General features: G+C 34.7%; 1 protein-coding gene across 3 annotated transcripts in view; it reads left to right on the top strand.

The window, feature by feature from the left end:
- Positions 1-17051, top strand: part of LOC127712122 (dynein axonemal heavy chain 10-like) — an 82614-nt gene that overhangs the window by 22095 nt on the left and 43468 nt on the right. For all 3 annotated transcript variants that reach the window (XM_052218386.1, XM_052218385.1, XM_052218384.1), the window contains 12 exons: positions 1468-1954; positions 2490-2648; positions 4201-4317; positions 8808-8910; positions 9584-9762; positions 10684-10895; positions 12584-12740; positions 13180-13413; positions 14532-14654; positions 15216-15449; positions 15989-16215; positions 16708-16977. In XM_052218386.1, coding sequence (XP_052074346.1) covers positions 1468-1954; positions 2490-2648; positions 4201-4317; positions 8808-8910; positions 9584-9762; positions 10684-10895; positions 12584-12740; positions 13180-13413; positions 14532-14654; positions 15216-15449; positions 15989-16215; positions 16708-16977 — 2502 coding nt within the window. The remainder of the gene's footprint in view (positions 1-1467; positions 1955-2489; positions 2649-4200; positions 4318-8807; positions 8911-9583; positions 9763-10683; positions 10896-12583; positions 12741-13179; positions 13414-14531; positions 14655-15215; positions 15450-15988; positions 16216-16707; positions 16978-17051) is intronic.

Below are 17051 nucleotides of genomic sequence, written 5' to 3'. Positions count from 1 at the left end.
TCAGAGATTGTGTAGAGGGGTAAGTGTATACACTCACATTACAGTGTGTCAGAGATTGTGTAGAGGGGTAAGTGTATACACTGACATTACAGTGTGTCAGAGATTGTGTAGAGGGGTAAGTGTATACACTCACATTGCAGTGTGTCAGAGATTGTGTAGAGGGGTAAGTGTATACACTCACATTGCAGTGTGTCAGAGATTGTGTAGAGGGGTAAGTGTATACACTCACATTGCAGTGTGTCAGAGATTGTGTAGAGGGGTAAGTGTATACACTCACATTGCAGTGTGTCAGAGATTGTGTAGAGGGGTAAGTGTATACACTCACATTACAGTGTGTCAGAGATTGTGTAGAGGGGTAAGTGTATACACTCACATTACAGTGTGTCAGAGATTGTGTAGAGGGGTAAGTGTATAAACTAACATTACAGTGTGTCAGAGATTGTGTAGAGGGGTAAGTGTATAAACTAACATTACAGTGTGTCAGAGATTGTGTAGAGGGGTAAGTGTATAAACTAACATTACAGTGTGTCAGAGATTGTGTAGAGGGGTAAGTGTATAAACTAACATTACAGTGTGTCAGAGATTGTGTAGAGGGGTAAGTGTATAAACTAACATTACAGTGTGTCAGAGATTGTGTAGAGGGGTAAGTGTATAAACTAACATTACAGTGTGTCAGAGATTGTGTAGAGGGGTAAGTGTATAAACTAACATTACAGTGTGTCAGAGATTGTGTAGAGGGGTAAGTGTATAAACTAACATTACAGTGTGTCAGAGATTGTGTAGAGGGGTAAGTGTATACACTCACATTGCAGTGTGTCAGAGATTGTGTAGAGGGGTAAGTGTATACACTCACATTACAGTGTGTCAGAGATTGTGTAGAGGGGTAAGTGTATTAACTGAAATACACAAAATTCTTGTAATTTGAATATAATTTTGAAATAAACCCATAAAAGTTTCTTTATGTAAAGATATTTGATATTTGATATAATATTGTTAGATGTACGTTACACAACATTTACAATGGAATAACATGTACAATAAGTACAATTTATAAAACAAAATTAATACTCGCCATTAATGTGAAAATGGGCTTTAGATTAATCTAAATTTAGCTTTTTATTGAAGGAGCGAAAAAAGAATGTGATGAGAGAAACAGAGAGAGATAGAGATAGAGACAGAAAAGAAAAAAAGGAACTATAAATGAATTTCTGGAAAAAATATAGAATCCTTTTTGTTTAAGTATCCAGGGCTAGTCTGTCAAAATGTCATGAACTTTTTTCTTTGTTAATTTGCTAAGCTTTTTCAGATATTTCAGTTGACTTATTGTTTACAGCTATATTCTACTCCATGATGTTAACGTCAAGTGTCTAATCAAATAACTTGTACTATACATATATGCTGTAGAATCCACACAAACCTATTGTTTTGGGGAATAGCAAAGAAATTATAAACACATTTGTATTACAGGACCAAGTTATTTGTGAGATGGATGAACAGTACATGTATTGAGACCCCTCCACAGAAAGTAGAAGGCGAGGACGAACCTTTCGTGTTCAGTTTCTTCTCCGATATCTCAGTTAACCCTGTGGTTATAGACTTTGTACAGACAATTCAAAACAATATAAAGGGTACTCTTACTAACATGACGAGGTACCTCAACAGGTGGAAGAAATATAAAAGTATCTGGAAAGTTGATAAACAAGGGATTGCTGATAAATGGTTCCAGAAGGGACCAACAGTTGTTGCTTTTGATGATAAATTACAATATTATTATAAGACAATTGATGAAATAGATCTACAGCCATTAGTTAAAGATCAGGAATGTGTACGTTTACACATGGGACCATTGGCATCATCAGTCAAGGACAATGCTAAACAGTGGATAGCTTGTCTCGGTAAAATACTCAGAGACTCTGCTAAAGAAAGTCTCTTCAAAATCAGAGATGACCTAGATGTAAGTTTTTCTTCATGAATATTATTGGCTTATAATTGGTAGGAATCTGCTGCTGAAAAATCAGGGGAGAAAACTGGATATATTGTTTCCATAGTAATAAATAGAGTTTGTGCATTCTTGTTTTTTTAAAGATAAGTTCCATACATGTACAGAAATAATAACTATTCGAATTCATATGGAAAACCTCAAAGCTATCTGATTTTAAATGCCAGAGTATTTATATGTTTCAATACAAGAAGAACTATAGATTGGAGGGAGAATTATTCAACTTTTTTCATTTAATGGAGTATTTTTTGGAAATAACAGCATTAAAAAGCAGGTGATATATCAATTTGGGTTAAAACAAAAGGGCCAAATGCTCTATGTAAAAACGTATATAGATCATTTTATAGAGATATTCTTAATGAACTTGAATTATAAAAAAGATTTGACCATTTTTTCCTCAGTAGCTGTCTGAGAAGGAATATGCCATATATAAAAACTTTGTTCAAAATGATTAAGGACATTATCATGAATATGTAAAATAATTTTTCAGGACAAATCTGACGATTTAGAACAGTCACCTAACTCATTAGAAGACCTAAAGTTTGTTCTCACGACAATCTCCGATATCAAAGCTATGTCCCTGGATGTAGAAAATAAGATCAGAGACATACAAGAAAGATATAGGACACTGGCCATGTATGACATAAAGGTATGTTGTATATAAATACTCAGCCTCTGTTTGACATATTTTACCAGCTTATATCGATCAGTGCTGTTTTTTTGGGGGGGAATGTATTTACACGCAGTTGTTGTAACATCTTAACTGACGTCATTTGGAATTTTAGAGTTGTGCCAGTACATATCTCTAATTACTATTTTCATTTTAGGCATGTCTTTGAGTCGTTTTTTGGAAATTTAAAAAATTTATTAGCGTCTTTACATATGATGTTCGGGTGAAACTGTTTCACTTTTTTTATTGTATAGAATTCAAGATTGCTATAGTTTAATAATCAGAATAGATTGACTTGATCATTTTACATCGTGCTCATACTGATGAAGGATATCTGTTATCCGAAATATTTATAGTTACATTTGTTCGTTTATTGTCATTTTTTGGTGATGTTGTACCCTTTTAGACTGGTTATATACTATATTTTGTAGTGTACTGTATCATATTTATATGATCCATCGCCCTGTAAGATTTATCGTTGGCTATTATTCAGTCTTTTTATATATATATATATAAATTGAGGTAAATTGTATGGCTTTCCATTAACTTTTTCGATTCCTAACATCACTGAAGAGACATTAATTGTGGAAATCCGGATATGGTGTACAAAAACCTTTGCACCTTTTGTTTGCGGTATACCATCTTTTCCGCAAGTTTATTGTTTTCTGTTTAGTATTAAATTTATAATTAAGATCCATTTATTACATCGGTGATCCGTTTATTTGGCAATCACCAATGGCAGTCAGCAGGGTTTAAGAACATTTGTTGTTCGACCTGCTAGTCAAATGTGTTTTGTTAAAATATACTTTTTCACTTTTTTGGTCTTTTTGGAAAATGTTGTTTGTGCTGTATTTAGACCCCTCTAACAAGAAATTTGTTTTGCATGCACACGTATAAAAATTTCGGTTTTTATCCAACGCAATCATAGGTTTGAACGTTGTTTTCAATTTAGACTTGTATATATATATATATATATATATATATATTGATAATCCCTGATGTCCCTCGATGTAGAAAATAAGATCAGAGACATACAAGAAAGATATATATGACATAAAGGTTTGTTTTATATATATATTGACAATAAATAAAGAAATAAAGAGCTGCTGAACCAACGCCTCCTATGTTTTGTGCTGGTAGAGTTCCCTTAAGTGGATACCAGATGGTATGCAGGGTTGTCAAATTAAAAAAATCAAATACCGCTACATTGACAACAACACTTAAGTAAACTACATCTTTTATTGTCGACATGTTTCGCCGATTAGATGTAGTTTACTTAAGTGTTGTTGTCAATGTAGCGATATATTGACAATATATTGAGGAAATGTAAAAAACAAAATTAAAAGCAGCTAAGAATTTTCAGATGTTAGATGGATATTTTTTAAAAGTATTACATTTTTCAATACAGATGGAGGCTCATGTTATCAAGAATTCTTGCTACAAAACAAAATTTTAAAAATGTGGTTAAAAATGACTGTGTGCTGTTGCATGTTGCAGATTAAAATGCTAAAGATTTTGAATGTGTTTCTAGGTAACAGATGAAGAGAAGGAGTTACAATGGAAGATGTGGCAGATCTGGGATGAACTTGTGTACAAGTCTAAAAATACAGATGCTGGACTCTTTAATGTCAAGAAGAAATTCACTGAGGTATATAATTTAATGTAACAGTCTTTCTATTCAAAGTTTGAGCTTCATATGACCTTTCTATACAGAATACCTAACCGCCTCTGTGGTCTCCTAGCTTGCTGGCCTCGAGTGGTGGAGGTTGTAGGTTTGATCACCAGGCTGGTCAAATCAAAATATGAAAATTTGGAATAGCTGCTTCTTTGCTTAGTTAGCACCGGCATTTAGGAGTAAGAGCAAAGACTGGTAAGTCCAGAGTCACAACATTGTGTCCTTGCAGGATTGGTGATATGACTTCCTGGTGACTGGTACCTTACAAACTAGCATGTTCAACCTTGGCTCAGCATGTCAGTCCAGAGTTACAACATTGTGTCCTTGCAGGATTGGTGATATGACTTCCTGGTGACTGGTACCTTATGAACTAGCATGTTCAAACTTGCCTAAGCATGTCAGTCTATTACAAAGCAGGGTTCATAATGTACATCCTGAATATACATTTATTTTTGCCACTCGACATTAAACAGCCATCCTTCAACATCATCATAATACATAATATTTCATTATATTTCAAATGATTTCTATTTAAATAAAGCCATGTTGATAAGGTTAAAATTTGGAGGTTGAACGTCCACTCTTGTTAAGTCTCCCAAACGAAGTTTGGGAAGACTTATTGTTTTTGCTCAGTTCTTATTATTATTATTCTTCTTCTTCTTCTTCTTCTTCTTCTTCTTCTTCTTCTTCTTCTTCTTCTTCTTCTTCTTCTTCTTCTTCTTCTTCCGCCGCTTTTAAATTTGAACTTGTCCGCACCCGTTCTCCAAAACCGCTTGTCAGATTAACTTAGGGTTTCACAATATGTTAGACTAACATGTCTAGTGGTGCAATCAGGGTTTTGTTTGTGCAATGGGGTTTATAAAGGGGTACTTTGAGGGGCAAAAAGAAAAGAGGGTTTTACTATAGAACCCTATGGGATTTTATTTTTTTAAATTTTCAAATGATTATAAATTGAAAACCGTTTGTGATAGACACAATCTTTTTAATTGAAAATGTTCTAAATGATAAAGCCCATTAAATGAAATACAGGGTTAGTCCCCAGGGGTCACCCCCCACCCCCTGCCATTTAAGAAAGTTCTAATATCTTGTAAGTGGTCAAGATCCCCACCCCTAAACCATATATATTTTGGTTTGTTATGCTAAGATGGTTTGAATGATATACAGGGTTAGTCCCCAGGGGTCACCCCGACCCCCTGCCATTTGAGAAAGTTCTAATATCTTGTAAATGGTCGAGATCCCCACCCCTAAACCATATATATTCTGGTTTGTCATGACAAAGCACATCAAATGAAATACAGGGTTAGTCCCCAGGGGTCACCCCCATCCCCTGCCATTTAAGAAAGTTCTAATATCTTCTAAGTGGTCAAGATCCCCACCCCTAAACCATATATATTCTGGTTTGTCATGCTAAGATGGTTTGAATGATATACAGGGTTAGTCCCCAGGGGTTATCCCGACCCCCTGCCATTTGAGAAAGTTCTAATATCTTGTAAATGGTGGAGATCCCCACCCCTAAACCATATATCTTCTGGTTTGTCATGATAAAGCACATCATATGAAATACAGGGTTAGTCCCCAGGGGTTCCTCCCCACCCCCTGCCATTAAGAAAGTTCTAATATCTTGTAAGTGGTCAAGATCCCCACCCCTAAACCATATATATTCTGGTTTGTCATGCTAAGATGGTTTGAATGATATACAGGGTTAGTCCCCAGGGGTCATCCCGACCCCTGCAATTTGAGAAAGTTCTAATATCTTGTAAATGGTCGAGATCCCCACCCCTAAACCATATATATTCTGGTTTGTCATGATAAAGCACATCATATGAAATACAGGGTTAGTCCCCAGGGGTCACCCCCACCCCCTGCCATTTAAGAAAGTTCTAATATCTTGTAAGTGGTCAAGATCCCCACCCCTAAACCATATATATTCTGGTTTGTCATGCTAAGATGGTTTGATTGATATACAGGGTTAGTCCCCAGGTGTCATCCCGACCCCCTGCCATTTGAGAAAGTTCTAATATCTTGTAAATGGTCGAGATCCCCACCCTAAACTATATATATTCTGGTTTGTCATGATAAAGCACTTCAAATGAAATACAGGGTTAGTCCCCAGGGGTCAGTCCCACCCCCTGCCATTTAAGAAAGTTCTAATATCTTCTAAGTGGTCAAGATCCCCACCCCTAAACCATATATATTCTGGTTTGTCATGCTAAGATGGTTTGAATGATATACAGGGTGAGTCCCCAGGGGTCATCCCGACCCCCTGCCATTTGAGAAAGTTCTAATATCTTGTAAATGGTTGAGATCCCCACCCCTAAACCATATATATTCCTATTTGTCATGTCTCGAACATTTGAATGACGTATAAGGTCAGTCCCCAGGGGTCCCCCCCCCCCCCCCCCCACCCCCAATGTTCTAATATCTTGTAAATGGTTGAGATCCCCACCCCTAAACCATATATATTCCTGTTCGTCATGTAATGAACATTTGAATGACGTATAGGGCCAGTCCCCAGGGGTTCCTCCCCACCCCCAATGTTCTAGTATCTTGTAAATGGTCGAGATCCCCACCCCTAAACCATATATATTCTGGTTTGTCATGACAAAGCACATCAAATGAAATACAGGGTTAGTCCCCAGGGGTCACCCCCATCCCCTGCCATTTAAGAAAGTTCTAATATCTTCTAAGTGGTCAAGATCCCCACCCATAAACCATATATATTCTGGTTTGTCATGCTAAGATGGTTTGAATGATATACAGGGTTAGTCCCCAGGGGTTATCCCGACCCCCTGCCATTTGAGAAAGTTCTAATATCTTGTAAATGGTGGAGATCCCCACCCCTAAACCATATATCTTCTGGTTTGTCATGATAAAGCACATCATATGAAATACAGGGTTAGTCCCCAGGGGTTCCTCCCCACCCCCTGCCATTAAGAAAGTTCTAATATCTTGTAAGTGGTCAAGATCCCCACCCCTAAACCATATATATTCTGGTTTGTCATGCTAAGATGGTTTGAATGATATACAGGGTTAGTCCCCAGGGGTCATCCCGACCCCTGCAATTTGAGAAAGTTCTAATATCTTGTAAATGGTCGAGATCCCCACCCCTAAACCATATATATTCTGGTTTGTCATGATAAAGCACATCATATGAAATACAGGGTTAGTCCCCAGGGGTCACCCCCACCCCCTGCCATTTAAGAAAGTTCTAATATCTTTGTAAGTGGTCAAGATCCCCACCCCTAAACCATATATATTCTGGTTTGTCATGCTAAGATGGTTTGATTGATATACAGGGTTAGTCCCCAGGTGTCATCCCGACCCCCTGCCATTTGAGAAAGTTCTAATATCTTGTAAATGGTGGAGATCCCCACCCCTAATTTATATATATTCTGGTTTGTCATGATAAAGCACTTCAAATGAAATACAGGGTTAGTCCCCAGGGGTCAGTCCCACCCCCTGCCATTTAAGAAAGTTCTAATATCTTCTAAGTGGTCAAGATCCCCACCCCTAAACCATATATATTCTGGTTTGTCATGCTAAGATGGTTTGAATGATATACAGGGTTAGTCCCCAGGGGTCATCCCGACCCCCTGCCATTTGAGAAAGTTCTAATATCTTGTAAATGGTTGAGATCCCCACCCCTAAACCATATATATTCCTATTTGTCATGTCTCGAACATTTGAATGACGTATAAGGTCAGTCCCCAGGGGTTATGAATTAGGGGAGCTTCGTTTGGGAGACTTCGTAACAGCATCCTGTTACATTCATTTCTTGTTTTAGATAACATAAATTTGATTTCCATAGTTTATTTGGAATAGCTTTTCTATTTGAGTTGTCCAGTTCAAAATCTGGAGCAGTCTGAACTACATTTCAAAGGTTTTGATTGGTTAAGAAAAGATATTCCATCAATGCAGTAACTTTACATACAATTTGCAACACTTCCATCATGATACAGTCCCATAGCATTGGTTTGTAATCATGAGATAGTCTCATTGTATTCAATTATCAACGTGAGACACTCGTGCTATTTGTTATCATGAGACTGTCTCATGGCAGTCGTTTTATTGGACTATAAAACTTACAAGACAAACCATATGGCAAAATTTGGGGTACTTTGCTAATTTGCATAGCGGTCATATTGCCTTATCATGACGACAGCCATTAAAATAGGATTATACAGGCCCCTAAAATAAAAATGCAAATATGCCAATTCCAATGTCGAATTAACAATTTGTCAGCATATAGGTGAATTGTACATGTTTTTTTGCCTTCTGTCCATGTACAAATGAACATTGTTTACTTTGAAAACTTCCAGTTATAGAACTTTAAAAATCAAAAGGGCCAATGTCACATGGTGCAAATCATATGAATAAAGTGCCTAGGATTTTGCCATATGCTCAATATAATTATATTTACTAAAAGATTTGAATTGTAACTACATCATTATTTCTATTTACAGTATACAACTGACCAGATAAAGGAATTTAAGAAGGATATTACAACTTTCTTGACCAAGTTTTATGAATCTGGCCCAGGAGCTGTAGGAACAGATTTAGATAAAGGTCAGTTGATTTGTTTAATGGTTCAGTGTAATGGTTTCATATTGATACAATATTAGAATGTCAAATTTTATTGATTCAGAGTGTACCTTGTCATTTTAGACAGCCCTGTGTAAGAAAAAGATTTGAACCAAAGTGAGTCTAATCGAAAGGTCAATCAATTAAAATTGTTAATGTTGATTTATATGAAAAAGCTACAATTTTCTGGGATCAAATTTTTCAAAAAAGTTTAGACTATCATGCATTTCATTATATTTAAAAGCTAAATAGACACCCCCTTTTCCAACTGTGAACAACTAGCATGCTCTTTACATGTAAGAATCATGTTCTACAATTGATCAAACAATTAAAAAGGATAGTTAATAGAAGAGATACTGTGATTGATTGGTTGTTGGTGTTTAACACCATTTTCAGCACAATTGGCCAAATTGTGGCTGCCAATCTCTTTCAGTTGAAGAAGCCGGAGTGACTGGAGAGAAGTTTGTCCTTCGGCAGGAAAACTGGCAATCCTCAGTCAATATAGATTGGAATAGAATGTTCCTGTCATGTACAGGTTAGAACTCACGACCTCAGTGTTGACATGCTAGAGATACAGACCACTTGGCTACTGAGGTCCCTAGAGATATTGTGAGAATGTTTTTCAATTAGATATGATTATTATTTGTTGATTTTTCAGGTCTGGAGCTAATGAAAACCTTCAGAAAGGAAGTTGGTGATTTAGAGACTGTAAGACAGGAACTTGCCAATGCTGAAAAGTTGTTTGATCTGGCCATCACAATGTACCCTGATCTGTTAGAGGTCCAAAAACAAATGAAGGGACTTGAAATGGTCTATGGATTGTATGAAGAACAAATGGTATGTACACATTAGCTTAGAAACTATGCAGAAAAAGGACTTATGAATAAACTGTGAGGAAATAATTGTTCAAAAACTGATTTTTAAAGATGTTATTAGGTACTTAAATTGACGTTTCTGGGTCAAAGATTGGTCTTATGTTACCTTTTAAATATCATTTTCCTTAGAACTCTTGAAAGTAGACAGATATAAATAGATGGAAACATGTTTTAATTGAGACTTGATGTTTTTTATAATTTTTAACCTTAAAAAATGCATTAGTTTCTTCAGTCTTTGCACTCAACTACAGGCCCACCAGGCCAGGCTTGTAAAAATGCTGTCGGGCCTGAAAAAATCATCTCTACAGGCCAATAGAATCTAAGATTTTCTTTCTGTATATTTCTCTTGATTTTAATTATTTCTAAATGTAAAAATTAATAAATATAAATGCTTCATATAGTCCACGCTTCTATGGCATTTAAAATAACTCTATTGGGTAATATTTCTAAAAATATTGCCTATATAGATAATTTTTAAAAGTAACACCACAATGACATTCTGAATTTTATATAGATACAGTGCTAAATTTATTAATAAGACAACAACCCAACAACACATTTTCAAAACATCTTTCTTTAAGGATTTAAAAGTAGGAGTTGTACCAAAATGGTATAACACAGTCTTAAGGATTGTGATGATTTCTGTTGAAATGAATGAATTGCTTTAATACACATATGTTATACACACATGTAATAATACCTTGTAAAATTTATACACATGTAATCATAAACATATTTTGTTATACATATGTTTAAATACACATGTTTTATACACATATGTTTGATAATGCACATATGTAATAATACACATGTTATAATACACATATGCTATAATACACATATATTATAATACACATATATTATAATACACATATATTTACAGGCTGCCAGAGAACAATGGGCAGAAACATTATGGTCCAATCTTAACGTACAAGTGTTACAAGATGGTATAGAGTTGTTCTTAAAGAACATTAGAAAGATGCCAAGAGAGGTGAAATCATCACAGACAGCCAGAGCTTTAGAATCTAAGATGAAAGAGTTCAGAGACGCCTTACCATTGTTTGTTGATCTGAAACATGATGCTCTTAGAGAAAGGTAAAAGACTGTTCATTTTGTGTTCATATGTTAACATCATTGATGTCAAAAATAATAGTGATCATAAATCTTTTATTCTTAATTAAAAAAAAACTCATCCAAGATACCAGGCTTATAATTTAGCACTTTTCACACATTTTGGGTACACAAGACTCATCAGTGGTGTTAGAATAAACAAAATCGGGAGGCTAAATCGATTACATTCTGAAAACCAAAAGTTCAACTTTCACTGGATTTAAAATTTTGTCTTCCACTGATAAAATACATCAGTTTTGAGTTTCTGGGTTTTTCTTCATCTGACCTAAGTTTTACACTGGTGACCTAACGATTTTTTCAAAATAACAAATTTTGGTCTGTGATGTCTAACGTTTATAGTACAGGACTGGTTCTCTACTGTTTTTATACGCTTGTCAAATTTTTGACGGGACGTATTATGGTATACAAATGTCCGGCGTCTGTCCGTCCGTCTGTCTGTCTGTCCGTCTGTCTGTCTTTCCGGCGTAAACATGTCGCACCGTAACTTGAGAATGACTTATCCAAATTTCATGAAACTTAACATAGTTGTTTCTTATGATGGTCAAATGATCTGTATACTTTTTGGTGAAAATAAGATTAAAACTTTTTGAGTTACGGGACTTAGTAACTAAAACAGGTGTGTGTTTTTTCACATGTCGCGCCGTATCTCAAAAACAATTTATGATTATTGCTTAAAACTTTACACACTTCTTAGTTATATTAATCTTAAGATCTATATACTTATTGGTGATGATTCAAAATTTTATTTTAGAGATATTGAGTATTTTGTTAAAAAAGGGGGAAGGGGTTTTTCACATGTCGCGCCGTATCTCAAAAACTGTTCATGATTATTGCTTAAAACTTTACACACTTCTTAGTTATATTAACCTTAAGATCTGTATACTTTTTGGTGATGATTCAAAATTTTATTTTTGAGTTATTGAGTATTTTGTAAAAAAGGGGAGGGGTTTTTCACATGTCATGCCGTATCTCAAAAATGATTTATGATTATTGCTTAAAATTTTACACATTTATTAGTTATATTAATCTAAAGATCTGTATACTTTTTGGTTTTGATTCAAAATTTTATTTTTGAGATATTGATTTTTTTTTTTTTAAAAGGGGGGGTTTTCACATGTCGCGCCGTATCTCAAAAACGATTTATGATTATTGCTTAAAATTTTACACACTTCTTAGTTATATTAATCTAAAGATCTGTATACTTTTTGGTTTTGATTCAAAATTTTATTTTAGAGATATTGAGTTTTTTGTAAAAAAAAAAAGGGGGGTTTTCGCATGTCACGCCGTATGTCAGAAACTATTTATGCTTATTGCATAAAAATTCACACACAAGACGACGGGCGTATCATGCGCTCATGGCGCAGCTGTTTATTTTATAAGATTTCCACTATTGTCAGTTCAGAATTTACTATTAAGATATTGTTACACTACACAGAGATTGTCTTTATGTACAGCCATTCCCCCTTTTTTCTGTGAATTAGAATACATGTGTGGTATTTGTCTGCATCTTAGAAATATTGTAATAGGAATAAATGGGCGGGAGGTATATTTGTGAGATCAGTGCTCACATGGATCAATATTTTTGTCATTTAAATTAGTATTATTTAAATGTAGAAGTCTTAAGAATTATTAAATGAACATATTTTGAACAGACATTGGAAAGAATTAATGGAAAAGACAGGACAGAAGTTTGATATAAATCCTGAGACGTTTACACTGGCCAATGTGTTTGCTATGGAGTTACATAGATACCAGGACACGATCGCTGAGATTGTCACCAAAGCCAGTAAAGAAATGAGCATTGAAAAGGTTGGTTGTACTTGTGAACAATATTGACAGCCTATCAGTACTATAAGTTCAAAACATTTTGATAGCATTCATTATAGTGATTGTCGAAAAATGGACAAAAAGGTCAGATTCATTATTGAGAATTTTAAGAAATTGAATATTTAAGTAAGTAAGTAAGTAAAACTTTATTTTGATTCGGCATATTGACATATTGTGTATTCCTATTCTCATGCATTACTTAATTAAACCTTCTTCTAAGTCAATAGGTGTCTTTTGGACAGTTGTCTCATTGGCAATCATACCAACTGTTCTTATTTTTATATTATTTGATGAATTTTTAGATAAACCAAAAAGTAATCTGCGATTTCAAAGAGAATTTTTGCAAGTAAACTCTGAATTTTATCTCATTGAATTATATGATGTCATTACTCCATGAATTAATATATTTTTCTTTCTTCAGGGTGTAAAAGAAGTAGAGGAGACGTGGAACAACATGAAGTTCCATGTGTACAGTTACATGAAGGGAACATCTAATCGGGGATTTATACTGGGTACTATCGATGAAGTCTTACAGATCCTTGATGATAGTGCCATGAACTTACAGAGTATGTCAGCCTCCAGATTCATAGGACCATTCCTTAACACTGTACAAAACTGGGAGAAAAGTTTGTCACTCATCTCAGAAGTTTTAGATGTAAGTTTTCACATAATCTATTTTCCACAGCAGGACCAAAAAAATACCCTTCACTCAGTTATAGACAAGTGCCTATCCAAAACTCTAAATTGCCTTTGGTGAATGAATCCCTTCACTCAGTTATAGACAAGTGCCTATCTAAAACTCTAAATTGCCTTTGGTGAATGAATCCCTTCACTCAGTTATAGACAAGTGCCTATCCAAAACTCTAAATTGCCTTTGGTGAATGAATCCCTTCACTCAGTTATAGACAAGTGCCAATCTAAAACTCTAAATTGCCTTTGGTGAATGAATCCCTTCACTCAGTTGTAGACAAGTGCCTATCCAAAACTCTAAATTGCCTTTGGTGAATGAATCCCTTCACTCAGTTATAGACAAGTGCCTATCTAAAACTCTAAATTGCCTTTGGTGAATGAATCCCTTCACTCAGTTATAGACAAGTGCCTATCCAAAACTCTAAATTGCCTTTGGTGAATGAATCCCTTCACTCAGTTATAGACAAGTGCCTATCTAAAACTCTAAATTGCCTTTGCTGAATAAATCCCTTCACTCAGTTATAGACAAGTGCCTATCTAAAACTCTTAAATTGCCTTTGGTGAATAAATCGAACAGAGGCAACAAAAGATATGCCACTGACAACAAATTCTTTAACTATTCTTTAATATTCTCTGTAAATTGGATGTAAAAAAACTGTTATTTATTATTATTCAAACTGTTTAAAACAAATCTACTTTTGTTATAAGATTGAGATGTCCTTGCACATCTTTTTATACTTAAATTTTAGCCTTTGAAAAGAATCTGTTTTTTATGGAATAATTGGATATTCAATTGTGAAAAAATAAAAGTACAGTCAAACCTGCCACCAAGGTCACGTCTATTAAATGAAAAGCTGTCTGGTCAGGTTACATTCTTCTTGTCTCGCTGTAGTAATACCTACATGTATATATTTTGAACCTCAATTAAAAGGTCACCTCTCTTTAGGTCAGTTTTCACTGGTTTTGAGGGTGACCTTTATACACGGGTTTTACTATATACTTATCTGCCATTTTACAGGTTTGGATGGTGGTACAGAGAGAAATAAATTAAATACATGTGTATTCTTATCTGCTATTTTACAGGTTTGGATGGTCGTACAGAGAAAGTGGATGTACTTGGAGGGAATCTTTATAGGAGGGGACATCAGATCACAGCTACCTGAGGAGGCTAAGAAGTTTGACAGCATAGATAAAACTTTCAAAAAGGTATGATATAATCGAAATCTTTTGTATTGGTTGATTAGAGGGTTTATAGATAATCCATATTGACAGAGGCTATGTATGAGGTCTGTCAAGTCTTGATTTATAGATATTCAGTATTGACAGAGGATATATATGAGGTTCATCAGCATGACAGCATAAGAATCACATCAATTGACAATGTATTCATGTCACTTTGTAAGAATGCAGCATTTTCTGGATTTGCATAAATTATTAATCTCCGTACTCCACATATTTTGAACAAATGACAAAGACTTACAATCGCCCATTTTGTTTTTTGTTTGATGTTAATTACAAATTATTCCTTTTAAATTCCTGTGGTAAGATTATTTTCCTACAAATGTTCATTTTTTCTTGAAGAATAAAAGAATGATTTCAGTCAGCAGTTGAGTACACTACCAAATTAAGCTAAAGATGTTTTATTAGAATCTCAATATTCATATTTTGCATTTACTCATTATTTAAACCCCTCTCAAATTTTCTTGAAGAATGCATTGAAAATTTGATGTGAATATGTATACTGAACCATTACTGTTTGATTTCCAGATAATGAATGAAACTCACAAGACTCCATTGATTAAGGCATCATGCCATGCACAGAACAGATTAGCTGACTTAGAAAATCTGAGTATGGGACTTGAAAAGTGTCAGAAGTCATTGAATGATTATTTGGACTCTAAACGTAATGCTTTCCCTAGATTCTTCTTCATCTCAGATGATGAACTTCTCAGTATCCTTGGAAGCAGTGATCCATCGTGTGTACAAGAACATATGATTAAGGTGAGACTAATGTCAGATTTGCAAGCAGTGATTCTGTGATATGATGAAAAATATACCAACAAAACGACTATTTTAATTGCAAAAAGTGTTCTTAATGAATGGAGTAACTTTCTATGATATTTTAAGTTCAAAAGAAGGGACAAACTGAATTTTCATTAATGAAACTAAATAAACTGCACATTTTTTTTAACTAATTTTCTGAGCAAATATTCAACACAAGCAAGAACCACACAAATATTTATTTATATAAGTTGTAGTTTTCTTAAACTCGGATATGGTTTATTATATTGTGGGTTCTCGCTTAAGGTGGATATTTGTGATTTAAAATAAAAATCAACCCCTATTTATTCTATTTCATGTTTGAAAATGATTCACTATGTATTCTGTCACTGACCATGCGAGCCCCTCATGGGAAGTCAAGGTTGTTAAACACCCCTTAGTAGTAAATTATATTCTGTCAACAACCTTTCAAGACCCTTAGTGGTAGTTAAGACAGTTTAATCCTATTGTAAAACTATGCATTCCACTTATATTTATAGATGTACGACAACATTGCCAAGCTACAATTCCAACAGGGCCCTAATGGTGAAACCGTGGTAACGGCTATGATCTCTGCTGAAGGTGAAGTGATGGAGTTTAGAAAACATGTCCCTGCTGAAGGTCGTGTAGAGGATTGGATGACTGCTGTACTGGAGGAGATGAGGAGTACAAACAGATTAATTACCAAAGAGGCCATCTTCTTCTACGGTGCCGATGGTAAAAATAGGTATGTGTCTCAATTGTGTAAAGTAAGATTACTGATAAGAAATGTCCTGGCAAACCTTTTATTTATACTGATATCTATTAGAGACATACAAATGTATCCAAAGTTTTGATATATATGAGATCTTTTGTGTGTATTTTGTAAGAGTGGTTTTTTTTTTTAAGAATTTTATCTCATTTTGAGAATTTTACCTCTGTTTAGGTAAATTTTGTGAGAATATTTTCTTTTAAGTGTATTTTACAAGAAATTCTCTTGTTGTGGGTGTATTTATTAGAATTTTTTCTCCTTTGTGATATATTTTGTAAAAATTTTTATCTCTTGCTGTATTCCAATATCCGTTTAAACAAACCAGATAATCAAAGTGCTTCTGAAATATGTGTACTGGTTATTGGACATTTTACAACTAACAACGTCCATCATAGTTTACACATGCCTAACTATAACATATTCATGTGATGTCATTCATTTTGATGGATATCTTTTTGTAACTTACAGAGTACAGTGGATGTTGGGATACCAGGGTATGATATGTTTGGCAGGGAACCAGGTTTGGTGGACATGGGAGGTTGAGGACGTATTTAGGAAAGTTAAAAAAGCAGAAAAAACAGCAATGAAAGACTACGCCAAAAGACTTCATGGACAGATTGGTGATTTAGTAGTACAAGTCAGATCTCCGTTGTCTAAGAATGACAGGGCAAAGTTCAACAGTGTTCTAATTATAGATGTACATGCCAGAGATATTGTTGATAATTTTGTCAGAGACAGGTATGAGACATAGATTATGCTCACAAATTTTTGCGATGTTTTACATTTTTTTGAGGCAGGTGTTTCCTGCGAAA

The sequence above is a fragment of the Mytilus californianus genome, unplaced genomic scaffold, assembly GCF_021869535.1.
Source record: "Mytilus californianus isolate M0D057914Y unplaced genomic scaffold, xbMytCali1.0.p SCAF_8, whole genome shotgun sequence".
In the NCBI taxonomy this organism is placed as follows: domain Eukaryota; kingdom Metazoa; phylum Mollusca; class Bivalvia; order Mytilida; family Mytilidae; genus Mytilus; species Mytilus californianus.
This window is presented reverse-complemented; position numbering and strand designations above follow the sequence as displayed.